General features: G+C 40.2%; 1 protein-coding gene across 2 annotated transcripts in view; it reads right to left on the bottom strand.

The window, feature by feature from the left end:
- Positions 1-15,809: 15,809 nt before the first annotated feature.
- vps50 (VPS50 subunit of EARP/GARPII complex) overlaps positions 15,810-17,449 on the bottom strand; it is a 114,102-nt gene continuing 112,462 nt past the window's right edge. For both annotated transcript variants that reach the window (XM_025902313.1, XM_003457265.5), the window contains one exon: positions 15,810-17,346. In XM_025902313.1, the coding sequence (XP_025758098.1) occupies positions 17,227-17,346 (120 nt within the window). In that variant the 3' untranslated portion in view covers positions 15,810-17,226. The remainder of the gene's footprint in view (positions 17,347-17,449) is intronic.

The raw sequence follows: 17,449 nt of genomic DNA, 5'->3' as shown, positions 1-17,449 counted from the left end.
CTAACATGCAAACATCAACTACCCCTGAGCCACAAATTTCAACATCTACTGTGCAGAAATGCGGATGTACACCACTGTTGTAATTCTCTGACACAAAAACCTTATGATTATGCAGCCAAAGATCCAAAGTACTTAAAGTTAAGGCACCACAGGGCCTTGTTAAATGCAGGGTTAGCAGCCAAAGTTCCTCTTTCATGCACAGCCTGTGCTTCGGATTTTCCACGGTACTCACAGCATTTTATGAGTGGTCTCGGCACAGCAGGGGCAGGACTAACTTATTTCTGTTTTGCTATCCCTGCAGTGAGAATTTAAAGAAGGTTTGAAAAGATACAGAGGTGTTTTGAATGCACGCAAAAGTTGATTGATACGCTCATAAATGTTGTAACCGTTTTGCTAACACTCATACTCGTCACAGAAAGCAAAAGGAAATTGTTGCACTTTTGGGTTGCATGTGGCTCGCAGGATATTGTAAGACTAGTCAAACAAGATACCCCCAAAAAAGATAGCTAGCTGTTTTGATAGTCACAAGCTTTATTGCTTGTTTCCTTTATTCTGAGCCAAAAGCTGTCATTTGAACTCTCGTAAGAGGTCACTTGCTTCTTGTTGATCTCTGGTGCATTACATTTGTAATGTGCACAGTAGAAAGGATAGTTTAATAGTGGTGAATCCAGCAATAATTACTATAATTGAAATAATAAATTCATAATTCAAGAAAAAGAAAGTCGGTGGAGGCGAGACAGAATACGTGTGTGCGAATGAGATGGAGGCAGGTGTAACAGCGCACATGAAAGTGGATGAGTCTAAATACCAGAGTTCAATATGCCAAGTTACATACTGTGCACAAGAGAGAGGAAGAAGGGAGCCTATGCAGGGTGGAATAGGTGGAGATAAGTGTTAGGGGTGATCGTAGCAAGAGTGAAAGATCTCTAGATGCTAGTGAGACATGCAGTGATGTATGGTTTGGAGGTTTGGCTCTAACAAAAGTACAGGAGGTCGAGCTGGAGGTGGCAGAGCTGAAAATGTTAAGATTTTCATTGGGAGTGACCAGTTAGAAAGGTGCACATCAGAGGGACAGCTCAGGTCAAGCGATTTGGAGACAAAGTTCGAGAAGCAAGGGTGAGACGGTTTGGACATGTGCAGAGGAGAGATAGTGGACACACTGCCAAGCAGGAGAAACGAGGAAGACCACATGCAGAGGGCTGGTGTCGAACAGGGTGAGATGCAGGCTTGTTTCCTCCTGTTAGTGATGTTTTTGTTAATATTACAACAAGCTCCCATGTTAGACGATGAAACCTGTGAAACACAGATGTATTATGCAGATCATTAAGATTGTTTTGAGGAAGACCTGTGATACTGGCAGCCACTCATTCTGCAACTGATATCAGTACATCGGACTGTACTGAAACAACGTTTTGTCTGGAGCATGATTTATAGTATCGACTGCCTACAGTTTTATAGTTACCTCATTTGCAATAATGGTCCAAAGGGAAAAAGCTTATTTTGGCTGCGGGGCTTTTGCTTTGTTATAATACAGCAAGTGGCAACTGGGGAAATGCCAGTGACTGTTGATGCACTATCCAGCTGTGTTAAGACTGTATGTAAAAGATGGAAATAGTCACTGAGTTATCACCCGCTGCTTTGTGGGGCACGATTTTGAAGACTCGGGTTTCGGATGTTGGCCATTGTTTTCTTGTTCTCTTACATCCAGAAAAGACCATATATGAAGACTCTGGACTACTACTTTATCAGCTAATGTTAGCAAGCTGTCCTGCAAGATCCATCCAAACAGTATGAGTCTCGCTCACTGGTGTGGATACCGGGAACTAGTCCAAACATTTAAATATAATAAAACTATCATTTCCTCTGGCAAAAATGCTTATTTATTTTCTCACATCATCACGAGGTAAAATAAGAGGCCAGCCACCCCAGTTTAGCTTGAGCATGCTCCTCTTCCTCAAAGCCAATAAATACACCTTACAGGATTTGTGTGTGTGCTTTACACCCAAATAGATCACTAAAACATAAACAGCTTGCTGGCACTTCATGTACTCAGGTTGTAAGTCACACACTTGAAAAGTGTCTCTTCCACTCCCCTCCAGAGTAATATACCACACATACCGAGGAGGAAGCAGGCAGCCACTCTCCACTCATGATAAGCTATTGTTTACTGTCATTCAATCCTGCCTGTGGCACCTTAACCGACATACACTCCATATCACCCATCAGGCTTAAATCACACCTAGATAGCACCAATTTGTCTCATTCCAAAGGTCCTAAGATGTGTGTTGAGGTGGAAAACTGCTCACTACACACTACGGCACACTAAGCCAAGAAAAATGAGAGATGGTGGACCAGAGCATCCCAGAGGATTATTCCAGACACAGTTACGCAGGATCAGATATTCCTTGGCTTGATGAAATGCTTCTCTTTTGCTTTTGTTAAAAGTACAGTGTTTAAAATCTCACCACTAGATGTCAGTAGATTGCAGATTGAAGTCAAATGAATTCTGTTTTGTTACCCCTCCCATTTCAAGTGCTTAGCTGTGGCTAGCTACGGTGGCTGCTGTAGGACAAACATGTTTCAGTCATCCAAGAGCGATCAAAAACATTAAATCTAGACTAAGTCCAGCCGCTTAGCATTTTCCTATGATGGCTGTGGGTGGCCATTCTTCGACTGTTTGTGTATAAAAACACTTTTGTGCACAACATATTTTAGTATATTTGAATAATATCAAGAATAAATTCTGCAATAAATCAGAAATAAAAAATGGATATGTGTCAATCAAGCATTTTGCTGTATTTTAGGTTTTTAACCCCGAGTCGCATTAAAAATGTCTGACCGCCATTTATCTTTATTCAGTGTACGCTGTATAGCTCAGCTGTCAATGTCGGGTGAGAGCGTCCACATCTGGTTACTCTGGAGGAGGCTGTGAAACCTTGTGGGTGGAGTGTAATACAGATCGATGAGTCAGTGAAGCTCACGTCTGTCTGACAACAGCGATATTGAGGTTTGTAGTCAGAACCTGTGGCAATACGTGGAATAATTATGTGCGATTTTAGGCTGAGAAAATGAAACTTGGGCTGAGGAGGAAGAGCGTGAGGTTTTATTTCGATTTTAGTCAGATGGCATTTTCTCTTTGCTTTGCATTTTTCCTTCTTTGGTGAAATTGACAATAAAACATAAGTATGATCTTTCATATCTTGAGTCTGGATGTGCAGACACAAATTAAAATTTGCATCCACAGCATGAGTGTACCACCTGCGTGGCTGGTTCCTATCCATATACATAAAACATGATTAGGTGGAACGGTCACTGTATTGAAGATGGCAGGTCAAACCAGAGCCCGCTCCTATGTATTTTTAATGGATTAATTAATTGTTTATGAGAATGAATCCACTTTTTGAGGAAGATATAATTACACAGTAATATTGAATATATAAAAACTACATTTTTTCTATTAAATAACCTCAAAATAATGACTGATTGTACCTTTTATGTATCCACTATCCCTCCTCTGCACATGTCCAAAACAGTGCAGCCTCGCCGCTCTGACTTTGTCTCCAAACCGCTCAACCTGAGCCGTCGCTCTGATGTGATGTACTCATTTCCAGTCCTGTCAATGTTGCTCACTCCTACTGAAAATCTTCGCTGTCCTCATAGACACAGCGCACCACCCTTGCATACTTCTGTGCCACCTCTGACTCCCATGACACCCTATCACATGCTTTGTGTATACCCACTGAGGAACAGTGCAACTCCTTCTGACCTTCTCTGTACTTCTCCATCAACACTCTCAAAGCAAACATCACATCTGTGGTGCTCTTGCTCAGCATGAAGCCACACTGCTGCTCACTCTTCTTAACGGAGCTCCAGCAACTCTTTCCCATTTCTTCATATCTTCTTTCATAGTATGGCTCATCAGCTTTATCCCTCTGTAGTTACTGTTCCACACATCACCCATTGTTCATTGTTCTTGAACATTTCTAAAAAGTATTCACATCTTTTGCGAGGACTCGGAGCATGGTAATTAAAATAAATTCTTGTTAATTAAATTAAAAGGAGAAACCCCTCAAAAAAACAAGAGTCTCTAAACCTGTAGGTGGTTACGAGTCCTTAAATAGTTCCTGCAGAGTTTGTTTTTCCCTTTCTCTTCAGCATTTTGTTCTCACGCCCACGCTCCTTTCATCGTTACCACTGGATGTTGTTTGTTTTAGGGCAAACTGCCAAAAGCTTGCTGAAAAACAAACAACTTCTCAACGGCTTACCATGTGCAATTTCCCTCTTTCTTCCTTGTTTCTCTATCTCTTCACCCTCTTTTCCCCTCTCTGCCTTCCTTCGTCTTCTCTGCCCATCTATGTTTCGGATAGACGTTCATCCTCCTTGGAACCTAACTTGTCCAAGCCTGATTCCTGGCTGATTTAGCTGATAGCTAAGGTGAGACGTCATTTCAATGAAAACATGCAATAAAAACCAGCCTTAAAACATGGTTGCTTTTCCCTTTATCATAAACTCTAAAGCTACTGTAGGTTGCCACTTAGTGTTAGTATTTTAATTTAGGAAAATTTAAGCCTGTGCATGTGACCGATGCATAATGCATTTGCTTTAGTGAGTTCAAGTTAATCCCTAGGATCATTTGAATATGTAAATAATAGTGGCTCAGGCCCAAGTGGGATTGAAAGGGGTGTTTTATTAGAAGCAGGCGTGTGAGTGCTCTGTCTGTAGTTTCTCTCATCCGTGCATATCCAGGGAGAGATCTTGGAAAAAGAAAACCTGTCAGAGCTGAGATCCCCCTACAGCCTGCCTATAAGCCTCGGTCCCCAGGTACACACCTAAACCCTCTGGATTACCAGTGGCAAGATCAAAAGTGCCAAATCTTGAATGCTACATTTTTTTAAAAAAGCAATCAGGATGGTTGATGGTCATCTTCTTCAAAGCGCTTCAATCACCTTCCCTTGTTGCCCTTAATCCTTGAAGTCCAGCAAACCACATATTCCTGCATATCTGTCCAAATCGGCCAGGATGCTGATGATTGCCAAACGCAATGTCAACAGACTGTTCAAGGGGTGTTTGACTATCGTTAAGTGTGATGCTGTCAGATTTCTATGTATGAAAGAAAGCAGAAAAAACACGTGTTAGAAAGATGAGCTTAACGTATATATTGAAAGAGAAAATAAAGTCAAATCGGGTCAATGTCAAGTTTTGGTTTTTTTTAATGAAATCAAACTTCTGTAGCTGGTCACACAACCTTTTGGTTCAATGAGGGATTTAGAAGACCGGTGTGAAAATCTATACCTGAATTAACTACTGCTCTCCCCTTCCCACTTGACCCTCCCCCGTCGTCTCCTTGAAAAGTGCTGTATCGCTCGCAGTGCTCCTATTTTTTACTGATTGATTGATTTTATTCGATTTTTTTGAGGTCCTGTTCTGACCAGACTTCAAACACAGAGAGAACACTCCCAAAAAAAAATGTATTCCAAAAATGTTGACTTTAATTTGATTACATGTAAATCTCCCATATAACATTGTTATAACATTGTTACATAACAATGTCAAACATTAAATTTAATGTTAATGAAATGTACTTGATTGGTATACATTCACTTTACCAAACACATTCTCCTTATTAATTATTAGAATGTTTGATTTGATGTATTTTTTAGTTACATTTTACTCAAACTTATTACCTTTTTTTCTTTTTGAGTGAATGAAGATTTTGAAAAGCTGATACAACCTTGTGATCTCCCTGATAGTGACTCAGACACCAAAACAATTGTTTTTTAGTTAAGGTGTGGGCATTGTTCAAGGCTCACAGATGCACATCAGGTCAGGAGTAATACCAAGGCTGTGGTAATTATTGTTTTTTTAACCATTACAACAAATTTGTGCAGGCTAACAGTGCCAATACAGATCCTCTTGTGCTGCAGATACACAATGAATACGATTAAAATTGAGCTTTGTGGTAGGACCTGAACGGAGCAGCAGTGATGGACCATAAACACCGCTACACAGGAAGATACTCCTGAATGATAGCTGAATTCAAACAGGTATGTTTTTGTTTGTTTGTTTGGGCTTTTCATGTGTAAAGTTGGTTTACTTTGAAACAAGTATATCCGCTAACAATTAATCATACATTAATTTTATACAATTACAATGACAATAAACCTGATTAATGTATTGAATGAGAGAGTACAAAGTTAGGAAGCCTCTCCCTGAGCATGTTCCTGCTGGAGGTTTCTTCCTGTTAAAATGGAGTTTTTCCTTCCCACTGTCGCTAAATGTCTGCTCGCAGGGGGTTGTATGATTGTTGGGGTTTTCTCTGTATTATTGTAGGACCTTTATCTTACAATATAAAACATCTTGAGGTGACTGATGTTGGGATTTGGCACTATATAAAGAAAAACCTAATGGAAGAGAAGTGAATATGACTGAATATTGTGCTGATCTGTGTGTGTCGAGGTGATGCAGCATATATATGTTGTGTACTACGATCATAGAAATTGTGTATTACTTGTATAAACACGTGCTATAAATATCCCTCTCACTGAATGTCTCTAGCCACACACACTGTCATGAAGACAGCTGGGCAAAGACTGTGTGTAATTGCCAGTAGAAGAAAAGCTGTCACAGTTTGAGGTTAGCTCACGTCCTGTTAAATCTTCATTTAGCGTCGCCTTCACTCTGACTTCTTTAAACCCCCTGATCTGTAAGCCCCAGCTTTCCTCTGAGTAATGAGAAACAGGGAAAGTCCAAGGGGAGCGTGCTGGTCCTCATGATAACCCCGTGATTGAAATGGAAGGCACTGTATACATATTGTATTACTAGAACTAATGTTAAGGAGCTTTGGACAAACTGACGTGTGAAATATTGGTCTATATGGTAATGGTGGCTGTGAGATACATTTTCCTTCAGAAACCAGAGTGTAAGCAGGCTTGCTTTCTGCTGTATGATGTATTGCTTTCATTATTTTGCCATCCAGAGCAAATGAAAATCCTGTAATCATTTCTGAGTTTGGACTGTTGGAAGTCCTTTCACCTTCACAGGCAACAGTGGAGAGAATCAAACAAGCTGAACATTTTTGTGGCGACTTCCCCGCTTTGATTTTCTCCTACGATACGTCGGCATCACAAAAAAGGGCTTGCTATTAGCAAAAGAAACACAATGCAGCTGGTTACATTACCACTGACCTTTAGTAACACTGTGCAGTCCTAGCACGGACAAACAAAAAGTTAAGTGGGTCCAACTTAATGTTTGCCCCAGTTTCCAATGAGACACCACAAAGGAGCATCTGTAGTGGGCATACATAGGTCAGGCCACCTAGCAAAAGTCTAGAGACTGTGTACAAAATGTGTAAAGATGTACTGTGTTTGTATATTTTCAGTGAATCGGGTACAAAATGTTTAAAAGTTGACCTTGGTGTAAGGTTAAGACCACAGGGTTGTTGAGAATGTGGTAATTATTTTGTGTGTTATGTATTTTTATTGTGTAGTGGTGTAGATTAGCCATGAAACGCGCTATTAGCAGCTAAAGCTAATTCACCGTTCCGTGTGGAGACCCCGTGACTCTGTGCTAATTTTTTATATGTACCTAACTGTAACCACAATAGCTTGTATTCATTTTGATTTCATGTATTTGTTGTTTTGAGATCAAAACAGGCCACTGACTGTAACGCAGTGCACCTAGAAAAAGTCAGGAGACAATGACGTGCTATGTCTGTATATTTCCAGATCATGGAGTAAAGACGGACTCATAAAGCCACACTGGTTTTATTTCATTTTAATCCAAATGTGCAGCACTTACAATGCAATCACATAAAGTGATTTTTTGCATAAAACAGTCAGTTCAAAATCATCCCAGCGCTCTTATTGCACTCTCAGTCGATGGCACGAGAGAGTACGCTCATTGAAAATATCTGCATGTTGTGAGTCTGTGAATAAACTACAAACACGATTAGATTTGTGAGCCAGTGTGGCTGATGAACACAAAAACCTCAGAAACACAAAAGCTGTCCTTCAATCTGAAGCATTCTCAAAGATGACAATAGGAGAGACCGCGAGCCATGAAATTCATGTGGAATTGCTTCTGTTGTCACTATTTGTTTACTAGTTTCAATATTTAGCCCATCCAAGTGAGTCACGCTCATCTACTGTATCACCACAGACTTCATTTGTAGCTCACTTATTAGGCACGGTAGAAATGAATCAGGGCCACAATTTTAAAATCAAGCGACTCTTCTGTGCTGTGCAAAGCAGCCTCGGGGCACCGATATAGCAGTTCCTTGAAATGGAAGGCCATTAGGTAGATACACGAGGAGCAGGGACAACAAGGACACCGTGTCACTGAAATGCAAAGCAACTGAAACCATTATGTAAGTGGAGAGTGTCATGAGGGTCATATTTACCTCTGCCACTAATGAGCTAACAAGGTAACAGGTTCTGTAATACTGACGTTTGTTTCAGTTGTAGGCAGCGAGTCCGACGGTTTTCACCTACAGCAGAGGCTGTCATGCCTTTCGTCCAAGACTGAAACCTCTCAGCTGCTATAACTTGGATTGTAAAGACATTCACGATCCACTAAATGGGGCAAAATAACATCTGACTGCAATACCCAAATAATGCTCATAGGTGTGGTGGGTTTTATGGGTGATTTACAAAAGCTAAACTGTTTTTAGTCAGTTCATTTCGATATCAAGCACAGAAAATAGGACTTTTTTTTTGCACTAAATATCGGCTTAATTAGCATGCAATTACATGTCATAAAGGAAATCACAGAAATACACATGCAACAAGGTTAGTTGCAAAAGATTTCCCACCTCTTACATGCATGTTTATTACTCCACACTCTCTATAAATACAAGCAGTCCTTTTCCCCCAGTTTGGTTTAATGAACAGTAATAATGTTGCTAATTTTGTCCTGCAATGCTACTGTGACACTCACATTTTTAGGTTTTGAATGACTTTAACGACTTTTAGAATTACTGCCTGGATTCTGGTCCAGACATCAGTCCCCTAATTATGATTTTTTTAAGCATTTCGGATGGTTGGCATGGTGATGCAGTGGTTAGCACTTGCATTTCCCAGCGAGAAGGTTCTTGGCGCGAACCTGCTGGAAAGCTGATGTCTTCCTGTTTGGGGCTGCGTGTCCTCTCTGTACCTGCATTGGTTTCTCACCACAATCCAAAGACTATGGTCCTTTCATCCATGTTCTTCTGCTACCCATCTTCTGCTGTGTTGTGTCATTGTTTAGAGTTTCCACTGCAATTATTTCTACTGGTACATATCCAAACTGCTGTTTGTGAAACTAGAACTACTTGCAAAGGTAAAGTTTTGGCACATTAACAATTTAAACAATCATTTTATGAGTTGAGTCAAAACACAGCGTTTGAATATAAAATTCTAAATGTAAAAAAATATATTTCCCACATGTTTGAAAGGACCTCCCGTGTCCAACACCAAGCCCGAGCTCGATGGTGCTGCACGCTCCACCTGTGGAAGTCAGAAAAAATTCAGTGTAATCACCAACCACCAGTTTTTCCTGGTCGGATGAGGATTGCAATCCTATTTTTACACTAGTGTGACTGAGACCTAAGACTTAAAAGTAATTGAAACCATAAACTTGTGTGGAGATTGTTTGCTGAGATCAAAGATCAGGAGAGCCCCGCTGATCAATCAGATATCCTTTTTGTTACCACAGGATTGGCCATCACAAAGCATCCTCCATCTTTTACATACAGTCAATACAGGCTACATCTCAGCTTGCACTTTGGGTTAAACGGCTTTGTGTAAACACTGTGGAGCCATGATTTTCCATTACTATCCCTCTAAAATTAATCCTCTGGCAAATGTAGGAGCTTGTTAAGATTCCAATGTCAGATATTAGCAGGGAAACAGATCAATACTGGGAGCATGACCTGCACTGCAGACTCGGTCTGCTCTAAGTTTAGGAAGAGAGGAGTATGATCCTATGCATTAAAAGAATAGCATTGATGTGACATGAACCAGAGGGTGAAGTAGACTTGACCCATTTATTTCTGAGGATGAATCTTGGTAAAAATCGTTCTTTTCAACGCTGAACACAGTGACCATTAAGATATGTTAATTTTCAATGCCCTCTGAAAGGAAATGCCATTAACTGGCACTGCACAGCATTAGAGGCCATTTGGCTGGGGCTAAGATTATGAAACAGATACGCACAGAAACTAATTCCAGCTGCAAGCAAACTAATCTGCTGAGAAAAAAACTTCCCCTTCTTCGAAATTTTTTTTTTTACATTTTAAGAAAACCAAATATAATACTTAAAAATATTAGATAAGAATATTCTGTACCTGTGGTAGAAAGACTGTTGCACATATTGACTTTGTGTTATTTCTAAGACCACCAGAAACTCATGAAATGTATTTAACTTGAAAGTGAAAAGTAGCGTGTGTGTAGCTGGAGGTGTACCGGTTTGCGTTTCCTGATCTGAGCGGTGATGGCGTCCTCCAGAACTTCTCATAACTTTTACCACTTCCACTTCTAGGATCAAACCTTTAGGTCAATCATTTTTACCTTTGCAAACCTAAATGTAAATATAAACATGAAAATGTTACCTTGGATGGCTTTTTTTAAATAATAATTCAGAATCAATAATCACAGATCTTAATCTAATTTTCCAAAGTAGGCTAAGTTAAAGAACAGTTTGCAGCAAATGAGGAGAAAGCTGCACAGCTTTTGTTTTCAGTCTCTTAACCACACGAAGGCAGACAATTTTACTTTATAATTAAAAAGAAAAATTCAGCTACCGCTCCATATATCTGTACAAAATCCAAACAAGTAACACAGATGCGTGAAAAAACCGAGCCCTGGTGGTTCTTCAGAGGTTTCCCTGTTTATGTGTACGACCACACAAAACATGGTTTCCACACAAGCACGGCTAGTCAAGCGAGAAATTAGCAGCAGCTAGTGGAGCGAGCTCCTCGTTAAAGTTCACGTTTACGCAGCAGAGACTGACATCCATTTAGCCGCTTTAGTCAGTAACGCCAGTCAAAATGATGAGAAGTACTGGCATTATATTAAATACCTCAACCGATGTGTTTGCGGTATTTCTAAAATATTCATTAATCTTTTTTTATGCAGTTTGCATACAAAAAACCCCCCAAACAGCTCAGGCTGTGGGTGATTTAATTTCGGTGGCTTCAGGTTTTGCTTAATTTCAATATCAAGCTGAACAAATTTTCATTAGCGACAAATGAAACAGATACAGTAAACATGTCTAAATTCCTTTTTCTTTAGGGAAACGGACCATTCCCATTCCCTCTGAGGTTTGTGTTTAGTGATAGGGCTGAATCAATAAGAGCGCGTTAATGAAAAGCTCTGTGAGCGCTGTCATTATGAAAAAGCAAAGGGGTTTGTCTAAACCCAGCACAGTTCCCTAGTTACAGTTTTCGATTTTCTGCTCTTGCAGAGTGAGACACCGAGATTAAAAAGTCTCCGTGTGGCTCTCCGACACCCCCCATCCTCCCAAATTGTTTTGTACCGGCTCGAGATGAACTCTCACTCTTTTCCCGTCTTCTCTGTCAGACAGGTGACAGGAGACCTGCTGTGAAGGACAAGTTGCAGCGCTCTTTACTCCCAGCGGGTTTTCCTTATCTTTAATTCTTATTTATTTACACGTTAAAGAGTTGAACAGCGCACGTGCAACAATAGAGCGCCTTTGAGCTAACATGCCTCGAGCTGATGTAACCAGACTGTAATATTATATTGTAATGCATTTGTCTTATTTCTGTGAGACAAATGCCAGATTTATCTCAAATAAGCTCCTGCCTGCACGTCAGATCATCAGCCTCTCGCCCACCGCAGCAAATTCACTCTATATTAGACACTCAAGCAATTTTAACACAGCCCAATAAACTTTGGATATTAATAAAGTTTTATTTGAGCAGATTTTTAATCAGTGTGCCAAAGCTTAAGCTTTCAAAGGACTTTGATTATCAAAGACTTACCCATGCCTGAGGAAATACATTTTTTTCTCACAGATGATGATTGTTGATAAAAAGTAGACTTTTTTTGTGTAACATTTGATCTAAATACTGTCCCAGTGCAGTTATAACTTCCTCTTTTATGAACAACGAGAGCCTCCTCTCAGTGCCACCTTTACTTTTAGCTGTCCCCCCTCCTGTCACATCTCGTCCTATCAATCATCACGCAAAGTAAGCAGTACTAATGGGCTCCGCCAGCAATTGTTCTCAATCAAATGTGTATGAATAGACATGAATGAAGTCTGCGTGAATGCATATCAGCGGACAGTGAGGGAACAGAGGCCATGTAGGTCAATGATATTGATTTCTACAGGGCTGGCTCGTGGAATTTGGCAGCGTGGCAGACACTCAGGAGGAAAAGGGAGCGTGGTCTTTTATCTAAAAGGGTAAATGGGTCATGGCATCATGGGACGGTCCAATCGGGCACCCTGAAGTGTCGCGCAAGGACGGTGGGAACAGTGGCGGGAAGAGGGTCGTGGATCAGAGCGTTAGAGGAGGGCGAGGAAACCTGAGCAAGAAAACCGAAGGGCCAAATACCACTGAGGCAAAAACAATATATATATATAATAACAGAAACTCCATATGTGGCCCAAGAATATTTATTTATATTAATTAGTGTAATTACTCTTATAATTTTGTAATTACTAGTATTAGTCGCTATGTTGAGCTCTCTGTGTGAATCATAGGTGTAGACTGAAAGTTGCCTCTGAATGATCGGCTCACACCCATGCTGAATATCTTGTGCTAAAAGTAATTATCCCTGGCACACACACACACACACACACACACATCACTGTTATGATTTATTTCACCGATGGAGAAGTCAGAAGGAAAAAAAAGGTGGACATCCTATATTAGGACATGTTTTCTGAAGTCTGAGAGGCAGAAATTGGTGTAATTACTGGTTTTCTCATTTTAAAATAATGTTAATTAGACTTGGTAAAATAACTGTAATATGAGAGCACAGAATGTTTGGAACCCACTGCTGAGCTGTTGAACCCAAAGACTGATAAAGTACACTTGGTGGGTAAAGAATGCAGGAAATAAAGGAGGACCCCTCCCCTCCTAGTTAAAGGAAGATAACTGTGCAGATGTAGAAACCATCCTGTAGAGCTGCTACACATGGATGGAAACAAATTAGGGTCACAAATGTTAGTTTAGTCTTGTTTATCATCCTTATTTTTTGTTAGGGGTTCTCTACAAACATCTCAGAGAGGAGATCTGAGATTCAAGCCTATAAACAGCAGGTGACTAGTTGGCTGCTTTAACCTCCGGTAGTGCACCAGTTATTTCTAGCTGCACACTCAAACAGCAGCCTCACCGGCATTATTTTACTTGTCCATGCATGGGAAATGTGGGCATGTTTTCTTTAATAAGTAACAAAAAAAGGAGCTGAAAATGCAAAAAGGAGAAGTGTTGGAAGTCCAGAAAGCATTTGAAGAGGAGAAGGTGGAAAGGATGGAAATGAATTCAAAAATGGCAGACACTGAACTGACATAGGAAAAGATAAAAAAAAAAAAAAAAAGCACTCAAACAGCTGTAAAGGTAAGAAAAAGCTGCAAAGACGCAGCATGAAGAAGGTAAAAGAGCAGGAGAAGAAAGCCAAGAACATGAGCTGCATCTATAGTGACAACATGAACAAATCTCCCAGTGACGCAAAGGTTCAGGAGACTGAGCAACATTTCCTCGTCCTCCCCCTCTTTCCACCTTTAATCCACTTCCTCTTTTCCTCATCCCCTCTTCTCTCTCCCATCCCTGCACACTTCCAACCTCATCTCCCCTTTTCCCCCACCCCACCTTGATTCGGACTCCTTCATCCCTCTTTCCTCACGTTGGAAAGTCATTATAATGTTCCTCATGGCTAACTGATAAAATCAATCCGTCTGCATTTCTGCATGTTTATGATGTTTGTTATTAGTCTTTTTTACAAGAGTAATATTATGCGAGGATGATGAATTAAATCAAATCATGAATTATGTGAAATGATGTCCTCGAGGTAAATTAATTTAATGTTCCACAAAGATTTCACACAATGGAAAATCTAAAAAATAAAAAAAAAAAGTTGTCCAAAGGTATGTAGACACCTCCATGTGATTCAATAGCAGAACAACCTTTAGCAACTTTACTTCAATCCACAGGTCTTGTGGTTTGTTGTGATGTAGCTTTGCAAACCCAAGCTGTGCTGCCATGTTCTTGCATGAGAAGAAGCAGCTTCCTGGGAATCCTTCCAAACAAACCATACTTGTTCAGCCTTATTCTAATTGTGCATTCACGAACTTTATCATCTAACACGCTGAGACCCGTTGAGTAATTACTAATATTAAAATCATATCAGTAATTCAGCACTAATTGGAATAATTATTTAAAAATGCTTAATCGTATTTAATCATTTGAAGGATATTTTTTTACTGCGTCATTACGTTTTTTTTTTGCACTGCTCAGTGGTTGAACACTAAATCAGTAAAGGCAGGGGGGATTGATGCTCGCAGAGAACCAGCATGTTGCTGATAGCAGCGGCTACACCAGGAGAAGTGATAGTTTGCTCTCTCCCTGTTGAATGTTTGGGTGACATGGCAAGATTAAACAGATGACATCTAGTGTACAGTTGGATCTGGAAATGTTTGGACAGTGACAGACTTTTCATAGTTTCTCTGAGCCGCCAGCATAAATTTTAAATGAAAATCATAATCCGAGGCATACATCACCTGTAAAACACTAGTGTGGAAGCAGCGTATCGCTAGCACAGCTCGATGAATCCTGAAGTGTATGCGGGTAAACTTTCAGCCAAACGCAGCAGTGTTTACTCGAAGATGCTTTATTGCACAGATAAGACAATGACCCAAAACATATTGCAATACCAACATAAGAGCGTCTGAAAGCTGAAGGTCAGGAAGTGGAAAAAATTCTGTAATGGCTGAATCACTGACCCGATCTTAATCCAACCAAGACACATTTCACTTAAGACTAAAGGCAAGAATATCCGTGAACGACCGGCACTGGCTACAGCGAAGAGCTAGCAAAGCAGCACAAAAGAGGAATCCTATTATTATTTCATCACTTTCACACATTTTCATTTCACAACACTCATTAAATACATTTCCCTACATTGAATTAAAGCTGAAAGTCTGCACTTCAATTACATCATGCTCTCTTCATTTCAAACCTATTGCGGGTGTGAGCCAAAACTGTGAAAACTTCATCACTGTGCAATCATTTTCAGAACTACGCCGTGCCCAGAAGACCGCCAGCTTGATGAAGAGTTGCTAAGTGTTCACCTTGTTCACTTGCATGCTGCTTAAGGACTTCTCTTCTCTATGGACACACACACACGCACATCCATTCACAGCATTTAGCTCTGTTAAGAAGTAAATGCCTGTACTTTCAGCCTCCAGGTTTCATTATTAGAACAATAATGTCTTTTATATCAAAACCCACCACGAACTGATGACAGGCAAAGCGAAAAGTTATAACTCTAATACAATAGGAAGCAATGACTCATCATTGTTATGGGTAGATCTGCTCAGCCTAATCAGTAGTCTCCCCTGAAATGGAAGGCTGTGGGCTTGTAACCACACAGGAAACCACATTAATAAGTCTGACAGCGTCCTGCTCCTGGCTGACTAAAACATCATTAGAATGGACAGCAGCACTGCTCAAAGGCAGCGCTCATATATTCTGATTAAAGCAACAGTTAATCTACTAAAACTGCTGCGGTACAGAGATCGGAAAGGTTGGGAATTATGAGCATGACACCAAAAAGGATGAAACGAGCAGGAAAAACACCACAACTGGCATCGACCGTTAGTGTGTTTATTGCGTTAGAATCATCGTGGTTCAACCTACAATTCCAACACTGATTAATGATTTTTATTGATTTTTTTATTTATTATAGTGCACTTGACCCTTCACATAATATGACAGTTTTAAATATTTGTTTCTGCTTCAGGTGATACGTCACAACATACTGAGAGGTGATATATTACAGTACACTTCCAGCAGTTATATCATATAAAAAAAAAAAAACCCAAAATAAGACACGAAGCAAGAAATAAATACAGACATTGCTCAAACATTCACATTTACAGTATTCTTCTTGGAATAGTTGCACACAAAATATATACGAAGGTGAAGCAAAACCTTTGTTTTTTTTCTTTTTCTCCAGAGGAAGTTAAGGTTACAAACATCTCTGCAAGTCCGTTCAGGTTAAACTATCGGAGCCTAACAAATTTAGATAAAAATGAGCCAAATTCTACTGCTCGTCCAAAAAAAAGGCCAGAGACTGAAGTCCAGGATATGCACTTTCACGAAGACTTGCAAAAAGTCGCCCCAGGCTGATAAAATACCCCGCCCTCCCCCTCGGATATGACAGATGGCAGATAAATAAATGCAGCTGGTGCAGATATAATCCAATCAAATGAATGCTAACTACAGCAATTTATATTACTTTCAGAATCATCATTCATTTAGATTCATCTAATTCGGGAACAGAACTAACTAAAACGACCAAGCAGAGAATCCAGTCTGACGCAGAAAATACCCCGAAGTGAAATAATCTACAGCGAGCCTGGAATAAGTTACAGTGAACGATTAAGGTCAACAATAACCCAGAACCACTGACTTCAGTTAACACATTCAGACAGTAAAGGCGTATTAAAATGTTCTCGTGGGAAAGCGTAACAACATTAAGAGAGTCAGATTTAGCCACTCGCACATGTTCACTGGCTTTTTTTGCGGAGGGTGGAGTGCCACAAGCAGCCGAGTGGTAAACGGACACACCGCATTACACAGTGAGAGTTTATGAGCAGCAGACAAACAAACTCGAGATCTTCAAAAAATGTAAGCTGTTGCGGTTGCAGAAAAACTTCACGTTGTAAGAAAACATGAGGGCATGCATTCTGGTCCGTATATGCATAGAATGCCTGCAACATGCTTGGAAGTAAACAGAGGTTTAGTATTTATGTATATCGGCAAGTCAAAAGGTGCGTTCAAGCAACCAGGAGTGAATTATTTTTTACCATATGAAGACTAGATAAGCACATAATTAGCAATTAGCAGGTAATGTACAGTATTAGAGCTAGTAGCTCTGCTACTTATTTCCAGCTTGCTAAATGCACCTTTTAGACTTGAAAATAAAGACATTCAATGCTGAGCTACACTCTTGGAGGGTCCATCTCTGTGGGATGAATGGTATGTTTGCTTCTCTGTGCATTGGTCTATCTCTTGGGTCTGTCAATGTCATCGATGGCTGCCAGAAGTTTCTGGCGAGCCTTTTTGTTTATATGTGAACCGAGACAAACGTTCACCAAGTTGGCTAGCTGCTTCATGGAGTACTCCTGCAAAGAAACACAACGAGTCGGTCAGAAAAATCAAACACACGGTCTCGCTGTTTTAACAGAAATGGAGACGTAAACGTGCTATAACCACCAGCCTCTGTCA

The sequence above is a fragment of the Oreochromis niloticus genome, linkage group LG22, assembly GCF_001858045.2.
Source record: "Oreochromis niloticus isolate F11D_XX linkage group LG22, O_niloticus_UMD_NMBU, whole genome shotgun sequence".
Taxonomy (NCBI): Eukaryota; Metazoa; Chordata; class Actinopteri; order Cichliformes; family Cichlidae; genus Oreochromis; species Oreochromis niloticus.
Note: the sequence above shows the minus strand (reverse complement) of the source record. Positions and strands in the feature narration are given on the sequence as shown.